Source organism: Chenopodium quinoa, unplaced genomic scaffold (genome assembly GCF_001683475.1).
Source record: "Chenopodium quinoa cultivar QQ74 unplaced genomic scaffold, ASM168347v1, whole genome shotgun sequence".
Classification (NCBI taxonomy): Eukaryota; Viridiplantae; Streptophyta; class Magnoliopsida; order Caryophyllales; family Amaranthaceae; genus Chenopodium; species Chenopodium quinoa.
In genome coordinates this window covers 585677-612815 of record NW_018744582.1, presented here as the reverse complement: position 1 = coordinate 612815, position 27139 = coordinate 585677, and the positions used below count along the sequence as shown (strand labels likewise).

The following is a 27139-nucleotide window of genomic DNA, read 5'->3' as shown; positions in this document are numbered from 1 at the left end:
AGCCACCTGAAATTTACCGAATTTGGGTCGAAGTTGTGTTAAATTTCTTCTGCTGCTTGTTAATTTCTTCAATTTATGGTAATATCGTTCTTTTTCTAATCAATTTCCTTGCTATTGTGCTTGAATATCATTCATATATACTTGGTTTTATTGATTTGCTGTGAAATTACATTGAATTTTTATTTATTTTGTAGTAGTAGAAAGCCATGGTATTTAGATCTAGAGTTTAACTGTATGACATGTTGCGTGCATGGGGTTTATTGAGCGTTTTAGTTGATTTACGTTTCAATTATTTTGGGTTTTAGTCTAATTGATTGACAATCTCAAATGTTGCAGAATTTCATTTAATTTGGTTTTGATTTATTACTCAGATCATCCCTTTTCATTTTCTCGGCTGAGTTTTGCGCTATGAACTCAATACATCATACGACCGTGTACGAAAATCCCACTATAATCATTTCCATCTCCACCATAATCCTGCAACAATGCCATATTATTTTTAAATACATATAATTATATAAAGATTAAATTAATACATTTAACACAAAATTAACACATAAGTAATTTCTAAATTTTTGATTTGTAAATTTCATTTCTATATTTAACGCATAATACATTTAATTTCTAAATTTACACATAATTAACACATAATTATGTATAAAAGTATTCATACACATACAAAATTAAAACATATTTTTTTTTGAAATTATTAACACATATTTAATTTACACATACAAAATTAAACATAATTTTATCAACACATATTTAAAACATAATTTCAAATTATCACATATTTTATTTTTATTTTATTTTAACACATATTTAATTTCAAATTATCAAAGTTAAAAAACCACAAAAAAAAAAACTTTAAATTAAATTATAAAAAAAAAAAATTTGAAAACTGTGGCGGTGGCGGTGTCCTGGCCAAACGCCACTCCTACTTTGTATTTTTTCCCCAAACTACCTCACTTTCCGGCGACGATGACGGCTCTCCGATGTCCCTCGACGATCCACTCCGGCTCCACATTTTTCGTGAGAGAGAATTACGTTTTCGATGAAAATTAAAAAAAGGGCAAAAGAGTCAAAGTAAAAATAATTGTGGGCTTTTTGTAGAGATTTGTGGGCGATGTTTAACAAATCCCTAGTTTTAATTTGTTCTCGTTTTTAGTTCTTAGATTACATAGGTAGTAAATTTTGAATTGTAATTTAGACTTAGTTTTTCTTTATTATCCTTGAAATGCATTTGGATAAATATATAAGTTATTTTTGTTTTTTGATTTTTGATTTTTCATCTATTAATTTCCATTGTTACCTTTGGTTTTGTTTGTTGGATATTATAATTTAGATCTACAGATAGGTTTTTACTAAATTTATTGGTAGAAAGTTAGGGTTTTGGGTAATTGATAATTCACAATTTTTGAAGGATGAATTTGAGAATATATCTTGATTAATTCTTTAGTAACTGTATACAATTTCTGGCGTTTTGTTTCTGTATCTTTCTGACAAGATTTGATTTTCATGCTTAATTAGATTATTTCGAAGAGCAAAAACTTGAGGTCCAAGGGTCAGATTTGGAAGAAACTTGACTTGAGGTAAACTGGGTTAGGCAACTACCAATTGCTGATGCTATCATGGTTATTAAATTTCAGCTTTAGCTCCAATCTTTTAGTTTAAGCGCCTTGTCGAGTTTGTCTCTTTGTAGTGTTTGAACTGATCCATAATTAATTTCTCTTGACTGGCTAGGCCTCAAACTAGAGCTATAAGTATGACTGCTTGTTCATGTTTATATGCTTGTTCGTTAATGAAAGCAAAAGTGAAATTTAGAGGATAGTTTTATTATGTATGATGTGTATGATTATTGGTACATCCGAGCATGTTCTCTTGTGAATTGTTATCAAGTGATTGAGTTCTTTTATGTTATTCTATCATGTAATACAATTTTTAATCTATGATGCTTAGATTTAGGATATGTAGCAGGACACAATTTTGGCTAATGACGTGTATTATTATTATTGGAGTCAGTCTTGGTACTTAGCAAGGGTAATTATTTCCACCTATGTAAATTAGACATGGCTACTAGAGTGGCACATGATGAGTAAATTAGACATGGCTACTAGACTGGCACAGGATGAGTAAGTGTCCCAGGTGTGGGATTAAACTACTTTTATGAAAATTTTGCATGCTTTTAGTCTAAAGTGATGTCTCAATTGTCTAAAGTGAATTATTTGTAGGGTTGCTGTCATAAACTGGGTTAATAGTTTACATAGACAAAACTATTGTAATTAGATAAACAATAAAAGAGGAAATGGAATTGTGTTTATGTTTACCCCAAATTGTTTGCTCAGCTATTTTTAATGGTTTTTGTTTAAGCCCCAAATCTGTAAATTGATTGCAAGTTTCAGATTGTAGCTTCGAAATGATAACCTAAAATTTACATATCTTATAGGAGGCTTTATTTTTGACGGTAGATGTAGTATTTGTTATCACCATTGAGTGACCAGTTTATATATGTGTTCATAGTCTAGTCAATTTGTTATTTTATTTATTTACTAATATACTATAATTGTCTTTAAGTTTTCAAATGTATATTAAAGCGTATTAGCTCAAAATGGTAGAGCAATGTGCTTTTGCACATAGATGTAAGTTCAGTTCCTACATAGGCTAAAATAATTGTAAGTTTCTAAGTTACTCGCCAAAAAATAGGGAAAAATAGAACCCAAATAGGTGGGACATTAGAATGTGTAAATTAACAGCGGTTCTATCCATCCGTTGTAAAATAATACCCCTTCTATAACAACGCTTTCATAGACAGCGGTTGTCAACCATTATTAATTGTTATTTTCAACCGCTGTTAAATGATATATTTGTAGTAGTATTACTTGAATTTGAATGTACACATATTAATTTTCGAGCTCATGATATTTTTATTCAAATTTCGGGAAAAATATGACCTGGCACATTATGAAATATACCACTTAAACCCGTTCCACAATGAAACTACCAGGTACGCCTGAAAACTTACCCACACATGATCGGGTATCCAAAGTCTCTTCTCGAGAAAGAAGAGGCTTGAAAGCGTTGGAGTCCTATGGACAGCCTCCTTTGGATATATATTTTTCAAAACAATGAAAATAATCATCATCGCTAAACTAAAATGAGACTTGGGTAAAGTTAAGTCTTCACCAACTCTCCATTTAACAAAAATGGACAAAGCAATCTTCAACCAAAAGAACTTATAACTTCCCTTATCACACACCCTAAACCTTAACGGACAAAGAGATGGGGGAATCCTTGACCTTTCGATTCCCTCTTGTCTCTTCCATTCTCAAAGGTCCTAAGGTAAGGTAAAACAAAAAGGCAAAAACCTCACAGCCCCCTACACAATAACTGATCAATTCCAGAACCTAGACAAACTGGAGTAAGCAGAACCATCTCTAGCATCTTGGTAAGATTTAAAGCTAGAGATAGAAAAAACCTGCCCATGAACAATTAAGAAACAAGTTACATTCGCCCAAGAGTTACTCACAAAGACCCCCTTCGATCCTAGACTTAGACACCAAAATCCTAAATCAACATCCCCTACAACCCTTACCCATGACTCGAACACAAACTGACCACTAATAACCAAGACCGAAAGTCAGACATCACAGCTAAACCCGGCATAATAAAGCCAAGAAATTCCTCAAACAAACACCAAGACTATGCAGTAGAAGACAGAGATTAACTGACTTTGAGTAAACATAATTAAACTAGGACAACATATAACAAGAACATAAAAAAGGAAGTACTGAAGATGAAAAAAAAATGGGATATGCTATTGAAGATGTAAAATAACAAAACCCTAATTTTGTTGACAATAATGGAATTCGAGAATCACTAATTAATGGAATTCAAAAGAGGTGAGTGAATAGTGAAAAAGTGTAAATAATGCAATTAAAATAATGGATGAAGTAGTTAACAAATTACGTAAAATTATTTATGAATTAACAAATTACGTAAAATTATTTATGAATTAACAAATTACATAAATATTTATAATTATAAAAAACAAATAATTTATTCAACAAAAGTATTATTATTTTGCCCCGGGCCACCAAAATATTAGAAATGGCTATGATATATCAAACCTTCTTTCTTCTTCTGCTTCACCAGGAAATTGTAATTTGTCTCCTTTGCTGGATAGAGTAAATGATTCTCCTTCCACGGGCCTTGATCTCTCAATTCTTTAGCAGCTACTAATCCTTCTTTTGTATAAACAATCAAATCAGTAATTTCTTCTTGATCCCCCATTATTGACTTTAGAAGCTCTTTTTTCCTATCTTCAAAATTCACGGTTAATGTTGCATAAGATTGAAACAAGTTCATTTTTTTGTAAGGGTTTTCGCCATTTTTGTTCCAGAGAGAGTTTTTCATAGAGACGATCTTGATCTCTCTCCTTTTCCTCCTTCCTTTCCAAAAAAAGAGATTCCAAAGTGGAAGTAGACCTGATCAAGTATGGCCCGGCTTGATTTTAGATAGGTTTTGGGCAGAATTGTTTGGCCCGAAATCGGGTTAGGCCCGGACCGATTTTTTTTTGGTGGATTTGAGAATGCGTTTTTTTATGTATATTTAGTTGATTTTTTAAGCCCGACCCGAAAATCCCGCACGGCCCGACCATTTTGGGCGGGTTTGGACACAAAAATTCTGGCCCAAGAAGTGGGCATAATTTTTTAGCTTCGGCTCGGCCTGGCCCGACGTTTGATCAGGTCTAGAAATTCCTTTTTGAGAAAGTTCATGTGATTTTTTTTTGGATGTTTAAAATTATACAATCAACAATTAATAAGTGCATGTGCTTCTTAATGTACTTTTAATTAACTAGTTGTGGACCCGCGGGCGTTGCGCTCGGTTCCCCAAATTATCAATGTTTATTCTCGAGTTATTTTGTTATCGGTGTTGTTCAATGTTTCATTATTCACCAAGTGCAAGCTTGGAGCGTCATAATATGGCTCTATAGCAGAGGATTATTTAGCCTATATATTACATGATAATTGATGAGAAAAGATAGACACCTTCAGTGCATTAGTAGCCACTCAAAGTGATTTAAGTACAGTTTAACAACAACTAAAAGATCAAATAAGTAAGTCTTAAAATAGATAGATAGAGGGACATTCAATAGCACAAAGGTTTCAGAAGTTGTTAGTGGAATCTGTGGAGAACTAAGCAGCTACATAAGGAGTTTCTGAGCCATAAGTGTGAAACTAATCAGTTAGAAGGTTTTTCAAGGGAACCGTTTCTTAAGTTTTAATCTTTGTTTAACCCATTCTGCAACAGAATTAACACTCTTGCTAGCATGAAAGACTGTGACCATCTAGTTTCTTTCCAAAAGAGAGGCAAGATCCGATATTTTGTTCTCGAAATCATGATCTTCAAATTTTTTTAAATAAACAGAGGTGTTACAGGTGAATGGATCATTAACATTAATAATATGAATATGTAAACAAATTTAAGATGTTGTAATCCTCAAAGTGACATTCATAAGAAAAAGAGACAAATAATCGTGGGCATTCATAAGAATAAGAAGTGATTAATGTTGAAGCTTCTTATACTGAATTGCACTTCTAAAGCACCACTTCTAACATTTAAATACTCAATACATGGAATCCAATTCACACAACATTAGCTATATCTATACACACATCATGTAACATCAGCAATTTGTAGGAATGCACTGTGAAATGCAGCATGACAAGAATAAGCTTTAAACAATAACTTATTGTTAAAAAGCTACTTGTAAGTTGCTTCGGATATCAAAAAACATTTCCTTTTGTGCTTATTGGAAGCATTTGTTGTTATTGTAAATGTGCTTATTTCAAGTTCAATCAATAGGATTTATTAACAGTTTTGATATACCTTGTAGGAAATTCTTAAGTTGATGGTGGAAGGTAGGATTGCAAAAAATGTTCAGGCTAGTAACCATAATCTATTCAGTATAACCTTTTCGTTTATAAAGATGAACATCAAATTGATTAAATTGTAAGTTAAAATAATAAATGAAAGGGCAAAAAGATAGATTACCTTTTGCTTGCAGTTGAAGAACAACTTGTCCACATTGCTTTATTATTATGGAGAAGGAGATGAGAGTGCGGAGTAGAAAAGATGGGGAAGAAGAGCGAAGAGAGTGTTTGAAAAAAATTCTTCAAAAGGCAAATGAATTGATTAGAGGAGAAGGGGAAGGGCCAAATAAATTATCATTTCACTAAAGGCATAGGCAATATTATTATGACACCATAGTTATTCTAACGAACTCATTAAATAAGTGATTACAATTACTAATTTATAAAAGGTTATGTAAATATACTAATTTTGGTAATCTATTTTTTTTTTTTTTTGAACATTGTGTAAATAAAATTAAATTTTATGAAACGAAAGGAATATTCATTGTTTTTGGTTCAATATGAACATGGCAAGTCCATATAAAAAGGTACTAATATTCGTAGTATTTCTATGCATATCTTTTTCCTGATTCTTGTTTTTTCAGATTAAGACATATATTTCCTTTTAGATTTTTATTGTCATTTAATTTCGTACATCTAATTTAAATTTAAAATTACCTATTTGAGTTAAATCTAAAGTGTTTTAAACCCCTTTCATTTTCACCCAACATGTAAAATTCTCCAAATGTTTAACTTTCATAAAAAAAAAATTACATATTGGCACATTTTCCCAAGTCGTTCGGTAGGAGTAAGCTTCATTTGATGGAAGTTGCTTCTATTTCTTTTATATAAACACCGACTCCATTTGCTTAATGGTTATTAAGAAAAAATATGATAGTTCAAATCAGTTAAAATTAAATCAAGCTTCAAAACAATTGAAATTTAGGGTTCTTATAAAAAGAGATAGAGATTTCACCTTGCGACAAGTAGTACCAACTTCTTCAACAGTTCAACCAATTTCTCTGAATTTGTAGGAGTATAAATTTTCAAATTATTCAATTTTACGTTTCGTTGAATGAAAGATAGAAAGCTCAGAGGAAAAAGAAAAAGAGAAAATGAAAATGTTAGAATGCCATACTTAATTATTTTCTAAAAAGAATTTACCCCTTTTTAAATTCCCATACTTAATTCTTTTTGTTATGTGTAACTGTTGGAAAGCACTAACAATTAAATTATTGTTATGTATTTTAAATTTTAAAGGTTTTAAAACAAATAAAGGAGAAAAAAGCAAAGAAACAATTAACAAGTAAGGCATTCAACCTATACCAAATCAAGAGGTTTAATTAGGAGAAATACGTGTGTTTAAGAACATGGGCTATAATTAATTAGGGGAAATCAATGTTTTATAATTATTAAATACTACAGTAACAACATAAAATAGTGGGGTTATAATTAATTGTTATTTAGTTGAAAGTTTGAACAATTGGTGAGTATCAACAATTGGTGAGTTTCAATTTAGGCTAAGTGAAAGAGTTTATTATATCCATGTGAAATTTATATTATCATATTACATATCTATTTTGAAAGACCATGGTGATGATTTAATTCCATTTGTTTTTTTTTTTATCTTAATTGATAGTACTTTGATGGAATTTAATTTTGATTGGATGTTGGTTTGCCATGATTTTAAACTATCCATGATGTAAAAATTATATTATTATTTCCCTTTTTTTGTACCTAAATACATATAAATGGCATGATATGGCAAAATGACATATGAATAAGTCGATTTCAACTTAATAATAAGATTGAAAAATTAAGATTAAATATATTTATTTGAATATTAAATTTGATCAATCTAACCAAAGTTCAGCTTCATATGAAAAGTATGTGAATCATGATTGACTAAATCTCAAATGGACTTTAGTAAGTAAATGAAACTTAGCATAATGAAACTTTGTATTTTAAATTAATTGAATTGAAACCAATCTGATTTCAAGTTATCTAACTTGAGATTAACTTGATTTAATTTAGGCTAGGGTGAAAGGTGAAGTTGTTATGGATATTAGTTCCGATGAGGGAGTGGTTCAAACTGAGCAATTGTATGTGGGTAGGGCTATTGACAATGCTGGTTAGAGGAATGGAATTCAAGGAAATGAGGAGGAAGAGCAACCTTTACTTCATGAGGATGCAGAATCTGAAGAACAAGAGAAGAGGGAGAATGTAAATGAGGAAGAAGGGGATGAAAAAGGAAAGGAGGAGGATCCAAAGGTGAAAAAATTCAGCTTTGAGGATGATGATGGATATCCATTACATTATAAATATCCTGAAGTGAGTAATGAAGACTTTGCTGCATATAGATTTGGTCAGATTAGGAGTAGCAATATTCAAGTTTAAGATGTGTTAAATTGATTTATGCTTATTGATTTTGTAAGCGAATTATGATTGTTATTAGTATAAAGGTTTGGATTGGCATAGAGCTAATGTGTAAGGATGTTTCCTTTTTTGAAGAATGTTCATAATTAATGTATTTCAATTAATTGTTTGTTTTAGACATTCGTTTTTAAAGCATGGATTGTTATTATTGGTGATTATGTATACTTGTATTGTATCAAAGGAGGAATAATGAAACAAAGTTGGTTTTAACATTATTGTTGTATTAGTTAATCCACTGGTGATTTTGTGTTGTATTTAAAGCCTTCATTGAGTTAAGTGTACATGTTTATGATAAGAAGGATAAACATATTTTCTAGAAGATTTGAAATTTAATAAGGTTTATAGAGAGAATAATGGTAATAATTGAGAAAACAAAAGAGAAAATAATGGTAAAAGTGTTGCTGAGTATAATGTTGATGTTATACATATTTAAGTGATTCAATTATATATTTGCAACTATGTAATTGTGGTTTTTGCATAGTTCTTTTGCTTCTGGGCTAAGTATATAGTGGTAAAGTATACAACAGGATTTTTTAGGTAAAGGTTTATAACCTTGAGCCTCAAGTAAGTGTCCTATATGTACAATATTTACTTTGTGTTATTTTATATTTGTTTTCTTATTAGTTTCCTTATACATATGGTGAGAGATAAATATCCATCATCATGTTATTCATTTGTGCCTCAGATCTGGATTCCTGATCCTGAAGAAAGTCCATTGAAAAAGGTGTTTAGTTTTCTCAAGTATATGGCTGATATTTCACAGGAAATGTTTGCATATTTAGAGCTTCTAAAAGGTGATATTAATGAAGAATCTAGTGTGTTAGCATAAGGTGATGGACGCATCAAAAGGAAAGGAAAATACAACGAAGATATAAGTAAAAACAAAGCAATAGTTATTCACTCTGATGCAAAAGAGCTTGATAGAGATATTGCTAGTATCAACTATGACTATGCTTATGGTGATCTAGTTGAGGTTGTTCCGAAATTGATAATGTCTTCTAAGAGGAAAGGAATTGAGGCTATTTCTGATAGTGATGATTAGTGTGTAGCAGAAGTGCATCATATAATTTAAATACTTGTTGGTTTATCAACTTGTAAGCCCTATAATGATGCAGCTACTGTAATATTTATTTTATGTCTATGTGTTGTAATTTACTTTAAGGTTTCTTGTTATAAAATGTGTGTTATCCCAAATCATAAAATTCAATCTCAGGAAAGGAAGATGCAATCTAATTAAAAAAATTTATGTGCATATTTTTGCCAACATTTCTGCACAAAAAATAACAAAGAAACTTGATCTTGATTAGAAGTAACAAAGCTGTAAAGTAGCAATAAGGCAATCATAGAACTTTAATCTTAGCAGTTCATAGATTATTTTACTCAAAAAAAAAAAAAATTATGTATCCAAAACTTTTCCTCGTCTTTTTTCTCTATTGACTATTAATTTGATTTTTAAGCTAACACATTACTCGGCTTCAGGTCTATTGTCATGTGTCAATGGTTAAGGAAGTTTCCTCAAAGCCTTTAACCATTCAATCATGCAGATTTAGCACAAATCTTTCGCTAGAGGGTATATTAAGATCCACAACAATATGTGGACTCATAAATTTCCTTAAATTTTATATGTAGTTGTTGTGTTAACAATTTTGCATTTCTCTAATCATATAGACCATTGACTTTAACAACAAGATACTATTATTATTGCTTCATTACAGATGATTATGTACATAATATATAATATGAATGATCTAGGTTACATATTCATTGAAAACCCTCAAAATATTTAGAAATATCTTAGACGTTACTACATAACCTATTAGCTACATCAGAATACCTAGAGTTCAAGAGCAAAAGTGTTATGCAGGAACACAAGATCACGTTTATGTTCTTTCATAACACTTCAAAAGATTTACATCTTGCTAAACCAGAGTACAATTTCTATAGACCACTAAAAGTGTTAGTAGGAACATAAGATAATATTTATGTTCCTTCATAACCCTTCAAAAGCTGCATATCTTACTAAACCAGGTTTAAATTCTTCTAAACTACTATGCTGTAGAATAAGCAAAATGCAGCATAGAAATGGAAGACTTGTTACTTTACTACAGACAAAAGAAGGTTTTTACCTAAGGTTATAATATTAGTGGGTTAAACTTGAGTCCGTGCACTTGATGCTGAGTTGCTGTTTGTTATTGCAATCTGAATTTCAGTGCTTTTTCTAGAGAAGTGTGACAGCGCTTGTGAATTGACTAGTTAGGGAATGCTCCTTTACCATAGTCTTTAACACCTGTGGTAGATGATACCGTCCCATCAGTAGCACTGCTGGTGTCATCAGTGTTGCCTTTGATTTCTTTCATAGTTTTATCTTCTTCCATTGAGTCAATAATGGTGTTCTGTTTGGATGATGTGTGTGTATCTATCCTTTCATTGCTTGTGGCACCTGAAGAAGTGTCAGTGTATGCAATGGCACGCATATTTCCCTTAATGATAACTGCCTCTAATGACCATTGTAGTTTGTTAGTTGCAGTTAGTGCTGGTATAGGAGCAACCTTTAGATGTAGTAATTTTGAGCTGAAATTCTGCTTTGCCTTCTCAAAAGAGATGTGATCTTCCTGTTAGAATTTACATATTTTTATATAAGTATAGAAGAGAAGCACTGGTATAGTGATTGTTGAACTACCATAAAATGACATAGGGATAGCTTAGTCAATTTTTATGTAAATTATTGTATCAAGTAGTGCACATACATTTTCTTTCATAGCATATATCTGCTCAGCATGCATTCCTAAGATTTTTTCAGCCTCATTGTTAAATGCTGTAAGTGATATGATATCATTGTTATCTACAGCATCAAATGTAAAAGCAACCCTGCACATGATTTCATATTAGATAGGTTTTAAACATACTCTATATATAATAATAAGATTATAGTTGTGATTTGTATGACTATTTCACCTGATACAAGCCACTCTTTTTTTGGCATAACATTTTGTGCAGGCATATTGTCTTCCTTTGGGTAAATTTGTTGGTTTTCCACACTTCAAGCATCCTGTATATATGGTCAGTTGTTCCAAATTTGCATATGGTATAGTTGCTGGCAGCCAATGGCTTTCATCTTGCAATGCATTTTGTACCTATATTGAAGTTATATAGTTAGAATTTGCTATAGATTAACAAACTGGAAGTATTAGTGCATATATCTCTATTAATGTTGGGATAACAACCTTCTTTTCTTTGAGATATTGAACTGTCACAGTCTCTTGTGGATTTTCAGGATATCGGACTTGAAGAATTCTACCTTGTCGATCTAGGACCCTTTGTACATAAAGGTTTGACCTACAAAGATGATATGCTAATTACATAGGTAATAGAGATATTGTAAGCACATAGACTGATATGTGGAAACATTCATACCATACACGTAGGACATTAGCTCTATCTCCTTTTGGCTCATATATTATTCGTGTATCCATTCCAGATGAAAGAGAGAAACCTATTTAAAGTACAGGATAGTTAGTATTGCAATGTATCTTTGTTGTATAATAATTGTTTAAGGTTGAATGTACATGTTAGCACATACATGCTAACCTTTCAAACCGCAGGCCTTCACTAATGTAAAACCAACTACTATAAATTTTGCAGCCCACACATTCATTTTCTCACAAGCACTTCCAGCAAGGTGATTCCAAACATTAACAATGATTGGTTGTGTGTTCCTATAAAATGTGTAATTAATTGAATGAAGTATCAAGTATAGATCATAAAACTAAATTCTGATGAATAAATGGTATAGCATTAGGATTACGTTTGATATGTTATAACAACTTCTCTGACATATGCTTTATGTCCATAAAAAGAATCAACCAAAGGCACTTCGTTCTCTACAAAGAGAACTATTCCCAATACATCTGTAGGTATTAGTGAATTTATGGTCAGAATCCGAGCATATAGGATTGGTAAAGTTCATTTAACATATGTTTCATATACCATAGGTAGCATCTTCGCAAATATCATCTGCTACAGTACCTGTCGGCTAAAGTTCTGCATTGAATAAGATGTTGTACAAGACCATGTGAGTGATAATATAAGGATAACATATATAAGTAGGTATGTAAGGCAATAAGTACACTAATGTAGCATACCACAAATCTCATCTAAGAAATGAGCTTTAGCTATTGCAGATATTGCTTCAAACTCAGGTTCAATTTCACCAGTTATCGAACATATTGGTTGCACCAGAGTGTTTTCAGCAAAGGTTAGTTGATAAGGATTATTGATGACAACTATTTCAAAGTGCCTAGGCATTGGCTTATTGGAGCGTTGGATATTTCATAATGGCCATCAAAGTAGAATTCATGTCCAATACTATCTATTTGATCCTCGATCAAACGTCCATGAATCGTGGTTCCCTAATGCATCATAGTTGTCAATTTCAATTGTTAGTAACTTTACATAGTACATAAAGCAGAGTTCATAAATTATTCTAAATGGTAAATAGCTATCTTAAAGATATACATGCACTTTGTTAAAGATAAACTTGCTCGACTTTCCATTAAATATATACTTTGTATCTATTATATATGATTATATCATTACAAGGTGTCCTTATTAACTAATGTACTTTCTTCTATTGAGCACATATAATAAGCTAGCAAAGTTTAAATTTAAAGTCTACTGCAACTGTAAAAAGAGTAAGGTTTGCAGGATCATTTATTGCATATTTTATTGATTATATAAAAATCTATAATTGAAATTGAGCTTGGTACGATGTAATGCTTATTTCAGCAAAATCGCAAGTCGTATAAAGCAATAACTGAATTATCAGTTGAATAAGACCAAAATATACCCTTTCATCACAAAATAGAAGTGTTCGATAGAAAGTGCAATCATCCGTATCAAGATTTCGGTTTGTTATATTCAACACTTTCACTCTGACCCTATATTCCTCAACTTCAGGATTCAGATCAGCTACATACATGAATTCTGGTTTCATATTTTCCCTGCTTATATGAAACTGAAGTTGAGTAAAAGTCAATGAACTTAATTTCTGTTGACCAATGGAAAATTCTTGCACTTAACAAGTACTTCTGTAATTGACAACTATAAATTGAATCTCTCCATTATCATTATGAATAATTATACACAGCAATAATAAAACAATTCAAGTGTATTTTTCAAATGAATCTTATGTATTCTGGGCGATTGAGATTACTTGAATTTAATTAAAGATTAATTATACATCAATTCAAGTGTATTTTTCAAATTGGTCGTACTCTCAGATTGAGTAAATTTGAGTTAACGTTTGAAATAAGCAAATTAGATTAAGCATATTAATTTGAAATAAGGAAGGGGCTTTTCAAATAACAACTTAATTATATAAACGAAAACAAAACAATTCTAGATAATTATAATTGTAAATGATCTAACATGTAATATACAAAGGCTATTTTACTATTGTTTTCCTTACTTCAAAATTCAGATACAATTTCATTAATTTGAACAACAATTAGTACTATAAAGCATAACAAGATACAGATAAATAAGCAATAAATATGAAGCTAAGTAATTTCAATTGCAGGTATTCTTAATTATTAAGAATTATATAAGTGCAAAGTATATTGTAAACATTTTAAAAAGTAATTAAATTATCTAAGTGAGAAATTGAATTTTTCATAAAAAACTTAATACATAGTAATTATGAATAATTGCTAACAGAGTGAATCTAATTAATAATAATTTGCATTCCTTAATAAGATAATAGTAATTATGAATCATTGCTAATAGAATCAAGCTAATTTATAATAAGTTATATTTCTTGATAATATAATTATATGATATATAGTATATAGTAATTTTTTTGGGAGAAAGCTGGATTACCTAACTTGTAGATTTGATTGAAATATTAATTTTATTTGCCTAGAATAGAAAGTTGAAATGAATAAGTTTTTTTTTTTTTTGAAAGTTACTAAGTTATATTTCCATACTATTGCAACATTTCTTTCTATTGAGTAGTAATTTATTAAATGTGGTTTACTTTTGCCATTGGTATATAATAGAATTATATAACCAAGAAGATTATAAAATATACAAATGGTATAAAAATACTCATTATTCATTATATGAATAACACATTACTCATTGTTATTAATAATAAAATGATATGGATAGTTAAGTTTAATTCTATTAAACAAAGAGTGGAAATACTCATTACGAACTTAGGAATATAAATTAATATATTATTTTAAGTTATAGATGTTCAACAAAACAACAGCAAGTATTTTAAGTTACTTGCAGAGAGTATTGATCTACCTAAAGAGAGTGCATACATACATTACAAACCATTATGTAGCAAGCATATTAGTAAGACTTATTTATTGTTCAAAAGTGAAAGACAGTTCATAAGTTAGATTTTAATTTTACCAACACCTAATTTTGAGTGAACAAATATCTTCATTGAAGTCATTCTAAAAGGGAGTTTGTCTGAATAATGTTCTACTCAAATGCAGAGCCATCAACATTTTTATTGACCAAACTATCACGTTTAGCTCCTGCATGTATATCAGTCATATATCTGCACTTGAGTTCATTGCTGAAGCCATGCTTGCATTACTGCCAATATTCATGTCGCCTTTTTCTAGAACTTCATATCATATTTGTGACTATTGTATTTTGACATTGCAGTCCATTTATCTCAATACTTATATAGCCTTGATTGTCTGCATTACTTGATAAGTCTAACATGCCCTGGTTTTCAGATACAGTACTGATGCTTTGCTTCTCTTTTTTCTCTGCCTTATCATTTTTGGGAACATTGTTGGTATTGAAATATTAAACAAGTAATCAATAATAGGTTTGTTTCATTGTATGTATTAATATTACCAATTATATTAGGGATATGACATCAGCTATAGAAATAGGCCGTTTTCCAACGGAATTGTTCCTACGGACTTAAATTCCGTTAACAGAAAGATAAGTTCCGAGGGAAAATATTCCGACGGAAAATTCCGTAGGTAGCTGAAAATTCCAAAGGAAAATAAATCCTCGGAACATATTTATTTCCTACGGATTAAATCCGTCGGAAGATTGCGACAGATTTTACCCCTTTCTGACGGATTTTTAATTAAAAATAAATAAATAAAAAAAAATAAAAAACAAAAGGATAAAAAAACCTGGAATTCCCTTACCCCCCCTCTTTATTCTCTTTCTTCTCCTTTTCTCCCTCCTCCTTTTATTTTTCTCTTTCTCCTCTCCTTTTCCCCTATCTCTCTCTTCTCCTACCTCTTTCCCCTTCGTATCTGTCTCCTCCTCCCTCCTTCCCCTTTGTTTCTCTCTCCTCCTCCCTCCTTCAATTCCCCTTCGTTTCTCTGTTCTCCATCGCAACCACCACTGCGCAACGAAGCCGCCTTCGTTTCTCTGTCCTCCATCTCCTTCCCCTTCATTTCGCAACCACCACTGCGCAACGAAGACGCCTTCGTTTCTCTGTCCTCCATCTCCTTCCCCTTCATTTCGCAACCACCACTGCCCAACGAAGCCGCCATCACCGCCGCTGCGCAACAACACACCACCACCCGGTTTTTCATGTTAAATTCGACCATGAAAACCCTAAATCTAGAGTTTTCATGGTCGAATTTGACCTTTAAAACCCAAATTCAAGCTAATTTAGGGGTTTTGATGGAATTCAAGGTAAGTGGTCGAATTATTATTTCTTTTAATTTTCGTTTTTGTGATTTTCGGTGTTTAATTTTTGTAGATCTAATTTCCGATGAATAATTTTCGTTTGATTCTCGGTTTTTTTCTTTTTCAATGTTTAATTTTCGTTTTTTTTTTTCTTTTTCGATGTTTAATTTTTTTTTGCGATTTTTTGGGGTTAATTGGTGTATGTTGTTTGCGTGGTGGTGTGGTGTGGTGGTGTCGGTGGTGGTGGGGGCTGGTATGGGTGGGATTGTGGGGGTGTCGGTGGTATTTGGTGGACTGTTGTTGGGGTAGTCAGGATCAAGGGCATTCCGAGCAGGCTAGTGTTTCATCAGAGGAGGAGTCTAATGCACAAGCTAAGCATTTTTTGGATTTGTTGAAGGCTTCTAAAAGGCCATTATACGAAGGGAGTTCGTTGTCTGTATTAGAGATGGCCGCTAGAATCACCAGTCTAAAGTGCGAGTATAATCTGCCCCACAGATGTGTTGATGGGTTTGTTTCTTTGCTCAGTGAAACAATTCCTAACAACAATCAAATGGTCGACACATTCTATGAGGTGAAGAAGATTGTGAAGGGCTTGGAACTGCCTCATGAAAGGATTCACGCTTGCCCGAAAGGATGTATGTTGTTTCAGAAGGATGATGATCAGTTGTCTACATGTAGGGCGTGTAGGAGCGATCGATACAAGCAGACTTCCAAGGGTAGCCTAGTGCCTTTGAACGTTTTGTTTTATTTCCCGATCACACCCAGGTTACAAAGGCTGTTTACAACCAAGAATATTTCGGAGGAGATGACATGGCATTTGAAAAATCCTCGAGTTCAAGGCACTATGGCACACCCTAGTGATAGTGAAGCTTGGAAACACCTCGATAGTTGCTTTCCAGAGTTTGCCTCCGAGCCTCGTAATGTTCGGCTTGGCTTGTGTACAGATGGTTTTGCTCCTCATGGCAAGTTTGGGGGACAATATTCTTGTTGGCCTGTCTTTTTGACCCCATACAACCTTCCTCCCTCAATGTGTATGAAAAGACAATTTATGTTCCTTTCGTTGCTCGTTCCTGGTCTTAAAAACCCTAAGGGCAACTTGGATGTGTACATGCAACCGTTGATAGATGAGTTGAAACAGTTGTGGGAAGTTGGTGCGCATACATACAATATTTCCATGAAAAATAATTTCAATCTTCGAGCAGCCATCCTATGGACCGTGAGTGACTTCCCAGCTTATGGTATGTTGTCCGGTTGGGCCACATCTGGTAAGAAAGCTTGTCCATATTGCATGGACAAAAGCAAAGCATTTTGGCTCGAACATGGTTGTAAGGTTTCTTGGTTTGATTGCCACCGCTAGTTCCTTTCGACAGATCGCCCTTTTCGGAATAGTAGAACTGCGTTCTGCAGAAACAAAGTCGAAAAGGGTGCACCTCCACACATTATGTCAGGAGAGGAGCTGTGGGAATGTGTGAAAGACCTTCCGAAGGCTACAGATGGGCTCGAGTCACTTCAACGCCTCAAAAAAGAAAAAAAGGGGTGGTTCAAGCAAGGCATACTGTGGGAGCTTCCATATTGGAAGCATCTGCTTATTCATCACAACCTAGATGTCATGCACATTGAAAATAACTTATTTGATCAGTTAATTCACACTGTAATGGATGTGAAAAAGCATACGTGTGACACGCCATCCGCTCAAAATGACATTGCCAAATATTGTAAACGTCTGCAGCTTCATCTTCAGGAGGATGATAGAGGAAAAGAGTTCATGCCAAGGGCTCCATTTGCTCTTGACAAGGCTTAGAGAAAAGTTTTGTGTGAGTGGGTTAAACAGTTGCGATTTCCCGATGGTTACGCCTCCAATTTAAGCAGATGTGTGGATATGCAAGCATCTAAGCTACACGGAATGAAAAGCCATGATTGTCACGTGTTCATGGAGAGGTTGTTGCCTACTGCTCTGAGGTAATTGCTCCCTTGCCATGTTTGGAATGCAATAACAGAGATCAGCCAATTCTTTCGCGATTTGTGTTGCTATACAACATCGGTTAGTGACATGGAGCGATTGGAGAAAAACATAGCTGAGATCCTGTGCAAGCTTGAGAAGGTCTTCCCCCCTGCATTCTTTAACTCCATGGAGCATTTACCCATTCATTTGCCATATGAGGGGAAGTTATGTGGTCCTGTTCAATATAGATGGATGTATCGGTTCGAAAGGTAAATCAAAGACCCATGGACATCCTATTTCTTACATCAAATTCAATGTCATGTCGTGTTTATACATTTACATAACTATGATTTCAGGTTCCTCAATCATTTGAAACGAAAAATTGGAAACAAGGCTCGAGTTGAAGGATCCATTTGCAATGCTTATCTCACCGAAGAGATAGCAAACTTCTGCAGTAACTACTTTTAGGCGACGGTTGACACTAAATCACGATATCTCGGTCGAAATGTGAATGCCAACGTGGACTCCACAGTGGACGACGCTGAAATTCCAGAGTTGTTCACGGAGGATAGCGGTCATGTGTCAAATGAGGGCAAAACTCGGTTTTTAGATGAAAAAGAACTCGAGTGCGCTCATCTGTTTGTGTTACGAAACACTGGCATTCTTGGTGAATACAAAAGGCATAATATGGTTTAGGGATGAAATGTAGTTGGATGATATGATCAGCTAAAATGATTACAATATTGATTTACATTAATTTTGGCCTCGTAGGAAGTTTGAGGACTACATTCTTAGTACTCGACCTTATCTGCGTAGAGAAGAAGTAATGGAGAAATGCGAAGCTGAATTCCCTGATTGGTTTCATCGCAAGGTGATGTACACTATCTAAACTTAGGATATTTATGATTTACTATTCGTTGCTATTTAATTTACTCATTTAGGGAAGTGTGACGGTTATATTCAAAACGTTTATAGGTTGTTGAGGAGGAACAAAACTCGGATGTGCAGTGCTGCGAGCGTTATGCATGCGCTCTTTCAAGCGTGTTCGAACTTGGAAGCAGATTTTTGTCGGTGGCTTTAATTTCCATACACATGCCCATGGCAAGCACAAATCTACGATGAATTATGGCGTGTGTGTATCAAGTGAGGATGGAGGAGAGTACTTCGGCATTTTAGACGACATTATTGAACTGATCTACACTGGTCCCGAAAAGGAGTACAAGACTATTTTGTTTAAATGTAGTTGGATGGATTGTGGTAGGGGAATGAACATACATGAACAGTACAAGCTTGTCGAAGTGAATCATACTAAGAAATACCCCAAGTACGATCCCTTTGTTTTATCTTACCAAGTGACTCAAGTGTACTACACATCATACCCTAGCCTGAAACAGGATCGAATACAATGGTGGGATGTTTTTAAAACACAGGCAAGATCAGTGGTTGATGCTCCGGTGGACTTAGAGTTCTTGCAGGCACCATCCCCACAAGTACATGCTACGCTTTGCCCACCGAATGATATTCCAGACTATGTCCAAGATGATGATGATGAGGATGATGACGATGGCTTTGTTATCTCGAGCGATGAAGATGATGAATCTAGCATCAACTTTAGTTATAGTGACGAGGATGATGATATCGATGTATAATTAGATGATAGTAGTGATGATTCCAATAGTGATAGTAGTAGTGATGACATTAATGAATAGGGGAATATGTTACTCTCCTTCTTTGAATTTGCTTGTTATTGTAAAATAGACAAATGACTTGGTCTTTTAATAAATCGATCATTACTTTTACGCTGAAAGGTTATTACATTGCCCGAATCACTTGTAACTTATAATATGATGTAATGTTATTAACAACAATTTCAGGTGATCATGGCGGACGGTAAAGACAAAGGTAAACGGACAATGGAGATCGACTCTTCCGATGAGGACATGGCGGATGCGCATGATTTGGGTACTACTAAGGAGCCCACTTCTAGCTCATCACGAGATCAGACACAGGAGCATTCACAGTTGCCGGTATTAGACCCTACTGTGCTCTGGTACGTACATACATTCAATGAATTGGGTTTATATTCTTATTTATGAGAAGTTAACCTATTTATTACTTGTAACAAGTTTTACATTACGTTTTGTTGATGATCATCTAACTTTGTGGTTTTGTCATTACATGTAGGTTTGACGACAACAAGGTGAGGAATGCGGTCTCCGGGACGCTAACCGGGTACTATCGAGAGCCTTGAAGGAATTTCGGGGAGGTGGATGCAGCAACCAAGGAACACTGGTGGAACTTATTCTGCGTAAACTATTACAAACTTAATTGAAAACATGTTTTAGGAAAATGTTGAGAATGAAGTTGAATATATGACTTATAAAGTTTATCATTATATTTGCAGAAAGAATTCACGTGGGCACCTCAATTGACCGAGGATGTGAAGCACACTTTTGAAAAGAAGCTTACTACTCGGTTACGTGACATGTTCTACACAGTCACGCACAAGATGAGAGGCGTAAAGCCAGGCTCTCATTGAGGACGTCCACAAGAAAATGATGGATATTGTTGCCGCCGATCCAACTTACAAGAAGAGGTCGGCCCAAAACAAGAAGAACAGGAGGGCCGGCTCAATGGAAAATCCGGTTGAAGCTACCCACTATCAGGGTTCGATGTCAGCTGTACAACATGCTAAACGGATGGTAAGTTTGTTGAATATGCCGGTAAAATAGAAGAGTATTGTGTAATGTACAGGTGCTCTAACATTTACAGTTTATCATTTTCTGCATGTATAATCAAAGGCGGCGAAGAATAAAGGCCAGCTCCTTATGAAGACGCACTTCAAGGAAGTGCCTGGGAAAGGCACAGTACCAGCCAACACCAAAGCACAACATATTGTGGTATTAACTTCAATAACACTTAAAACTGTTATATGCATGTTATAAGAAAGAACTGCTTCATTTGGTAAAAAATGTTGAAAATAGGCAAAGAATAGGTCATATAGGGGTTGATTGGTTGAATTTTGGTCCAAATCGTCCCCGGAACTTGGGGACTTGGTTGTTTTTGTGATTTCAAGGCATGTGCACCTAAAACTACCTATAACTTGCATGTTATGAGAAAGAAATGCTTCATTAGGTCAGAAATGATGAATATAGGCAAAGAATAGGTCATATAGGGGTCTATTGGTTGAATTTTGGTCCAAATCGTCTCCGGAACTTGGGGACTTGGTTGTTTTTGTGATTTCAAGGCATGTGCACCTAAAACTACCTATAATATACATGTTATGAGAAAGAAATGCCTCATTAGGTCAGAAATGATGAAAATATGCAACAAATTAGTCATATAGGGGTCTATTGGTTGAATTTTGGTCCAAATCGTCCCCGGAACTTGGGGACTTGGTTGTTTTTGTGATATCGAGGCATGTGCACCTAAAACTACCTATAACATGCATGTTATGAGAAAGAAATGCCTCATTAGGTCAGAAATGATGAAAATAGGCAACAAATTGGTCATATAGGGGTCTATTGGTTGAATTTTGGTCCAAATCGTCCCCGGAAAATTGCGACGAACTCTCGTTTAAAGTCAAAACCTGCTCCGACAGAATGGAACCCGTCGGAGATTCCGTCGGAAGTGTGGCTTCCGACGGAATTTTCCTCGGAAAATGTCGAATTTCCTACGAGGTGTATTGCGACAAATTAGTTCCGACGGAATTCCGTCGGAAAGCCTTATTCCGACGGATTTTTCGATGTTTTCGACGGAAAAATTCCGTCGGAATCCAGCTGTTTTCTTGTACTGTTTGTAAATGCATATGCATCTGAACCTGAGGATGTATAAGCAGTATTACCATACTTTTCTGTTGGTGTAGAATATGAATCATCACCCATGATCTCTATTCCTTTTGGACACCATTGCAAGACATTATTCCTTGATAAAGCCGCTGTTGGGACAGCTTGAATCATAATACGGTTGTTGGAAAGTCTTTGCTAAATTGACCAGAAACTATTTGTGTCTTCCTGTTAACAGGCCAAGTGTTAAATCACGCACAAAAAGTAGAAACCGAAAAAATAATATGCAGTTGTTTTGTCGATGTTTGCTATTTCAAAATAGTTTGGTTCAATAAAGATATATTGAATAACTTATCATATATGGAAAAGACTTACAAAATCTTTGATGGCATGAATCGCTTGGGCAGTTTTACCAAACAACTTCTCAGTATCAGTAGTGAATGTTGTGAAAGTCATTGTGCCTGAAGCATCAGTAGCCTCAAACTTGAAACTGACTATGCAATAGTGTAGAATAAGGTTAATTAGTGTTAGGCATTGTCCATGTTTTATATCCACATGTAATCCATTTAATAGCAGACATTACCTATACGCAAAAGTGCTAGCTTTTTTCTTACAGTTACTACAATGAAATTCTGTTCCAACAGGAATATTAGCGCGCTTTCAACAACTTATACAGCCAATATAAGTTATAATATCATTCATATCAGCGCGAAGTATTGTCACACACAACCAATGGCGCTATTCTTAATACATTAGATGCCTGCACAATTGATAATGCGATATTTGAATTTAACATTTAGAAAGGTAACACTAATAGACAACTTGCTATGTAATTCTGTATAGAGTTGTACTTTCTTATCTCTCAGATTCTGAATGTTTATGGCAGCTGTATTCGTAGCTGGACTGCGCACCCGCAATACCTTTGATTGTCTATCTAAAAGCCGTTGAATATGCATCTTTGTCCTGCACATAATATCAGTGACTTTTCGGTTATTCTAATTGAACAAATGCTTAAATGTGATATGGCAAAGTACAAGGTTTACCACTCATTAAGAATTTCAGCTTTTTCTCCTTTTGGATGATGTATGATTTGGGTTGACATACCAGTAGACAATGAAAAACCTCATTTGTGAACAAGAATGTTAGTTATTATATATTCAAAAAATACATGTATGCTATTGTATATGCATTCAATCAACATTAGTATTATCCTGTACCTTTATGTGAAGAAGGTCTTAGACTCTTAGGGCTGTAAATCCAACCACAACAAAATTCTTAATGCATACACTTAGAGCATCACAAGCAATGCCAGCTAAGTCATTCAAAGCAGTTTTTGGTGCATGAAGCTTGCTCAATGCATTGGTGAAACACACGTTATATTTGCACTAGAAACAGAATAGCTTAGACTTTTATTTTTTAAAAAAAAAGAATTTGAAGTAAATTTTTGTAACAAAGGATAAGCAAAAAAAAAGGGATTCTGTGTGCTATTAGTTATTGCAGTAATTAAAAAATTTAACTACATGTATCATATCACTAATATATAAAGTCGGTCTCACAGCTAGGCCACGAGACAACGACGCTTGACATAGGCCACGAGACAACGACGCTTGACATTCCAGTTTTTCGCCAAATGTCACGCCACGTAGGAGATAAATAGGTATTATTGTGACACATGATGCTTGGTTTGCGATTTTTGGATAGATTTTCTTAAGATAAAATTGTTGTATAGAGTTTTATTATCAATAGAATTCTAATATTTCATATATACAAAATTAATCATAACTTTTAATAAATATCTTAAAACTTAATTCTATTTCCATCATTAAATTCGTTTGAAAAAGTTCTTTAAAATAAGATCCATTATAATATATTTAATCACAAATTTTGTACGTAGATGGTCAAACTGTGTCACCAACTATTACAAGAGTAAGTTCGTTAGTGCTATGGGGGTTATTTGGTCAGTGTTATAATGGTACTCAATCAGTGTTATAGATAAGGATTACTAAGTCAGTGTTAGAGGTTACTCAGTTAGTATTGTAGGGGTTACTCTGTCAATTTTATAAGGGTTACTTTGTTCTGCTAGATAGTGTGGTTAGTCGTATACAAAATGCATTGTTATTTAATTTATATTAAAAAAAAATATTAGTGAATCAGTAAAAATAAGTTTTAATCAGTAAAATTAATTTTAGTTTGGTAAAAGTACTTTCAATTCAGTAAAAATAATTTAAGTTCATTAAAAATAATTTCAAGTTATAGATATATTTACAAACAAAACTACAAAGAGTATTATTATATAAATATAAGACATATGATATCATATGTCTAAATATCCTACATTTTCAGAACAAATTATTTGACTGTATTTAACATTAAAAAAAATGTTATCTTAAAATTTTATCAACCATCCGGGCATTGTCCTGACACAAAACTAGTTAATAATTAAGCTAGAGTCTATGCGAAAATCGCAGGATTAGACCAGTTTTAAGGCAACAAAACTGGCTTATCTTAGTTAGCTTGAGTGGGATAATGGATGAGATGTAGTGAATTTAAAGCATAGTTTTTTCATAACAAAAAATAAATAGTTTGTTTAATCATTAGACATGAATTTGTGGTGTTTAGGCCCATGTGATCTTGGATGCATTTCTCATGTATGCTTCATATTGCTTGTAGAAGCAATTTATACTGTTATATATAAACTAGTTTGCACACTAAAGTGAAGATGCTGATACTGCTTTGAACTGGCCAAAAATCAGTTTGTAAAGAGAGAAGATTTAAAATATTTGATCTCAGAGTTGGGGCCTTTCAGGAGTATTTAACTCTGAAGTGCCTACAGTGCAAAGTGTGTATGTCAGCATGAAAGGCTCGTTAAAATCATAACCCGAGTGTAGTTATTGCTGTTAATGATATTGATTCTGATGTGAGAAAGGCATTGACAATGGCATCCAAGGCCATTAAAAATGGCTCTACGTTTGTTCTTCTACCGAGAGCATCTGTGCCTAAGGTCCTCTGGATGGCTGATTTAAGATCTACTGCTTTGCCAAGTAAGTACTCTCCTACTCTTGTATAAAGTAAATCAGGCTAAAATGATAGAAATTTGTTGCGTTTAAGGCTTGCTTAGACTTGTGTAGAATTTTTCATTTCAATAGTGTCTTATAACATTTAGCACTTGTCAAAGTTCTGATGTAATGTAACATCTTCTGAGCAAACATATACTTACACTTTATACAAATTGGAACAAGATGAGAATCTCCATCAACATTATCACCCAAAATCGTGTGCGTTCTCTCATGAGGCTTCTCAAGTCTCTCACTAATGCATTTTACTTGGGTGACGATATTCCAATTTCCTTCAATGTGGTTAGCAGAGTAGATGAGGCAACAATAAAGCTATTGAGCACATTCGAGTGGCCACATGGAACAGTCTTTAAAGAGGAGAATCATTCAAGGAGGACTAATTCGTGCATAAGTGAGAGTTGGTATCCGTCTTCAGATGATGACTTCGGTCTATTGCTTGAAGATGATATTGAAGTATCTCCTTACTACTATCTATGGATCAAGTATGCTCTCTTAGCCTACCACTATGACCCTCAAGTATCATTCCCCGAGCTCTCTTCGATTTCTCTTTACACTCCTTGAATTGTTGAAGTAGTGAAAGAGGGACCTAAGTGGAATGCAACAGAATTCTTCCAACGCATTCACCCAAACACCCCTTACCTACATCAGCTCCCCTGTAGTTGGGGCGCTGTTTTCTTCCCCAAGCACTGGAGAGAATTTTATGTGTACATGAACATGCGCTTTACTGAGGATCCTAAGAAAAACCCGGTCCAAATTCCCAAGTCTAGAACCAATGGATGGCAAGCCTCATGGAAGAAGTTCCTCATTGACATGATGTACTTACGAGGCTATGTGAATCTGTATCCAAACTTCCCGAATCAAACTAGCTTTTCAACCAACCATATGGAACCCAGAGCTCACATTAGTGCTAAAGACAATGTTGTCAAGCATGATAAGACTGACTTTGATTTTCGAAACTATTTGCCTAATGGTAAGTTGCCTTTAGCTTCTAGATTGCCCTCGATCAGCCTCTTCAATCAGGCCGTGTCTCTTAAGGGCTTGAAGTCAGCAGGTGCGAAGCTGAGAATGGATGTGCTCAACTGCACTGCACTAGAAGTTGGAAGTTGTAACTGTGCATCATGTTACAGGCCTGCCAAACCAGTGTGCCAAGTTCTGAAAACTGAATTTAGCTGCTCAATTTATATTCCTTTTTTTTTTTTTTTTTTTTTGGTTTCTTTTGTAGGATGTATCAAAAGCTATGTCCAACCTTAGCTTAAAGGTGGGATCAACACTTGATTTTGACTGCTAGTTGGTAATCCATGTAAACACTATTGAAAAGATTATTCACAAAGACCATTTCAAAATTTGTTTCATTGCTTTGTACATTTGTAATCAAAGCCAAAGTGGCTTCCTTTACTATATTAAAACAAAGAGAATTTATTGAATTTGTCTTCTCCATTTTGTAATTATTGTAGTTACCTTCTACCACCTTATAGAATTATTTTTGGTGAGTAAATTAATATGAAGTTGATGTTAGTGAGGAAATGAGGAAACTTGTTTATGTAACAATTTTGTGTTGAATTTTCCTATATTGATTCATCACTTCATCCTATTATAAATGAAAACTCTATTTATTTGATAAATTCAAAATAAAATGAAAATGACCTCCATACATACAATGCATAAAAAGCAGGACCAAAATCTTGTTTGTAATAGGCGACATTGAAAAAGAATCTAAATATGTACATATAGAATTAGTCGATCTTGCATACTAGTGATACAACAAAAACTTATCACATTAGTTTTAATGTAATCGAGCTTCTCATACGTGGCAAGACTGGCAACCATAACTTTAATATTTTCATAGTACAGACTACGGAGTAGCTTTTATATTGATACTAGGTTAGGTCCCGTGTTATGCACGGTAATTTCACTTCTTCATATTACTCTAGATTTTTCTCAATGATTATAAACAAATAAAATTAAATCTTTTATAAATAACCATGGACAAATTAAAGTATATCCATAAAATGTATATAATGTTTTTCTTCTTATTTTAGGTATATAATAAAATGAAACAAAAATTATATTGAAAGAGTAAATTAGAAAAATGAGTGTTGTAAAAATTTTAATTCGTATCGTTTTTTTCTCCTTATTAATTAATTAACTAAATAATTAAGTTAAAAGTGTATACTACGTATTAAATGCTATGGGCAAAAATAAAAATTATTGTTTATATTTAGATCATTAGATCGAAGGTTGTGTGTTAATCACTCACTAGCCATGTATCTAGTCACAATTAATTGCATTGTACATCTCTTGTGATCTTGATAG

General features: G+C 33.7%; 1 protein-coding gene and 1 pseudogene across 1 annotated transcript; one reads left to right on the top strand and one right to left on the bottom strand.

Moving 5' to 3' along the window:
* Positions 1-10597: 10597 nt before the first annotated feature.
* Positions 10598-12653, bottom strand: LOC110699402 (replication protein A 70 kDa DNA-binding subunit B-like). Its single transcript, XM_021876921.1, has 8 exons — positions 12491-12653; positions 12154-12256; positions 11937-12064; positions 11763-11841; positions 11573-11684; positions 11304-11482; positions 11096-11216; positions 10598-10960 (listed from the first exon to the last, which is right to left on the bottom strand). Exons 1-8 carry the CDS (start codon positions 12651-12653, stop codon positions 10598-10600), a joined length of 1248 nt encoding a protein of 415 aa, XP_021732613.1.
* Positions 12654-20522: 7869 nt separating this feature from the next.
* On the top strand, positions 20523-26261 carry LOC110699401 (annotated as a pseudogene).
* Positions 26262-27139: the final 878 nt, after the last annotated feature.

What these genes read in the sequence shown, in the direction of transcription:
- LOC110699402 (XM_021876921.1), bottom strand. Translation starts at nt 12,653, where the DNA reads ATGCCTAGGCACTTTGAAATAGTTGTCATCAATAATCCTTATCAACTA. An exon ending in GTTGTTATAACATATCAAAC is followed by an intron (nt 12,065 to 12,153) that starts GTAATCCTAATG and finishes CACATTTTATAG; the next exon opens with GAACACACAACCAATCATTG. An exon ending in GAAGGCCTGCGGTTTGAAAG is followed by an intron (nt 11,842 to 11,936) that starts GTTAGCATGTAT and finishes TACTTTAAATAG; the next exon opens with GTTTCTCTCTTTCATCTGGA.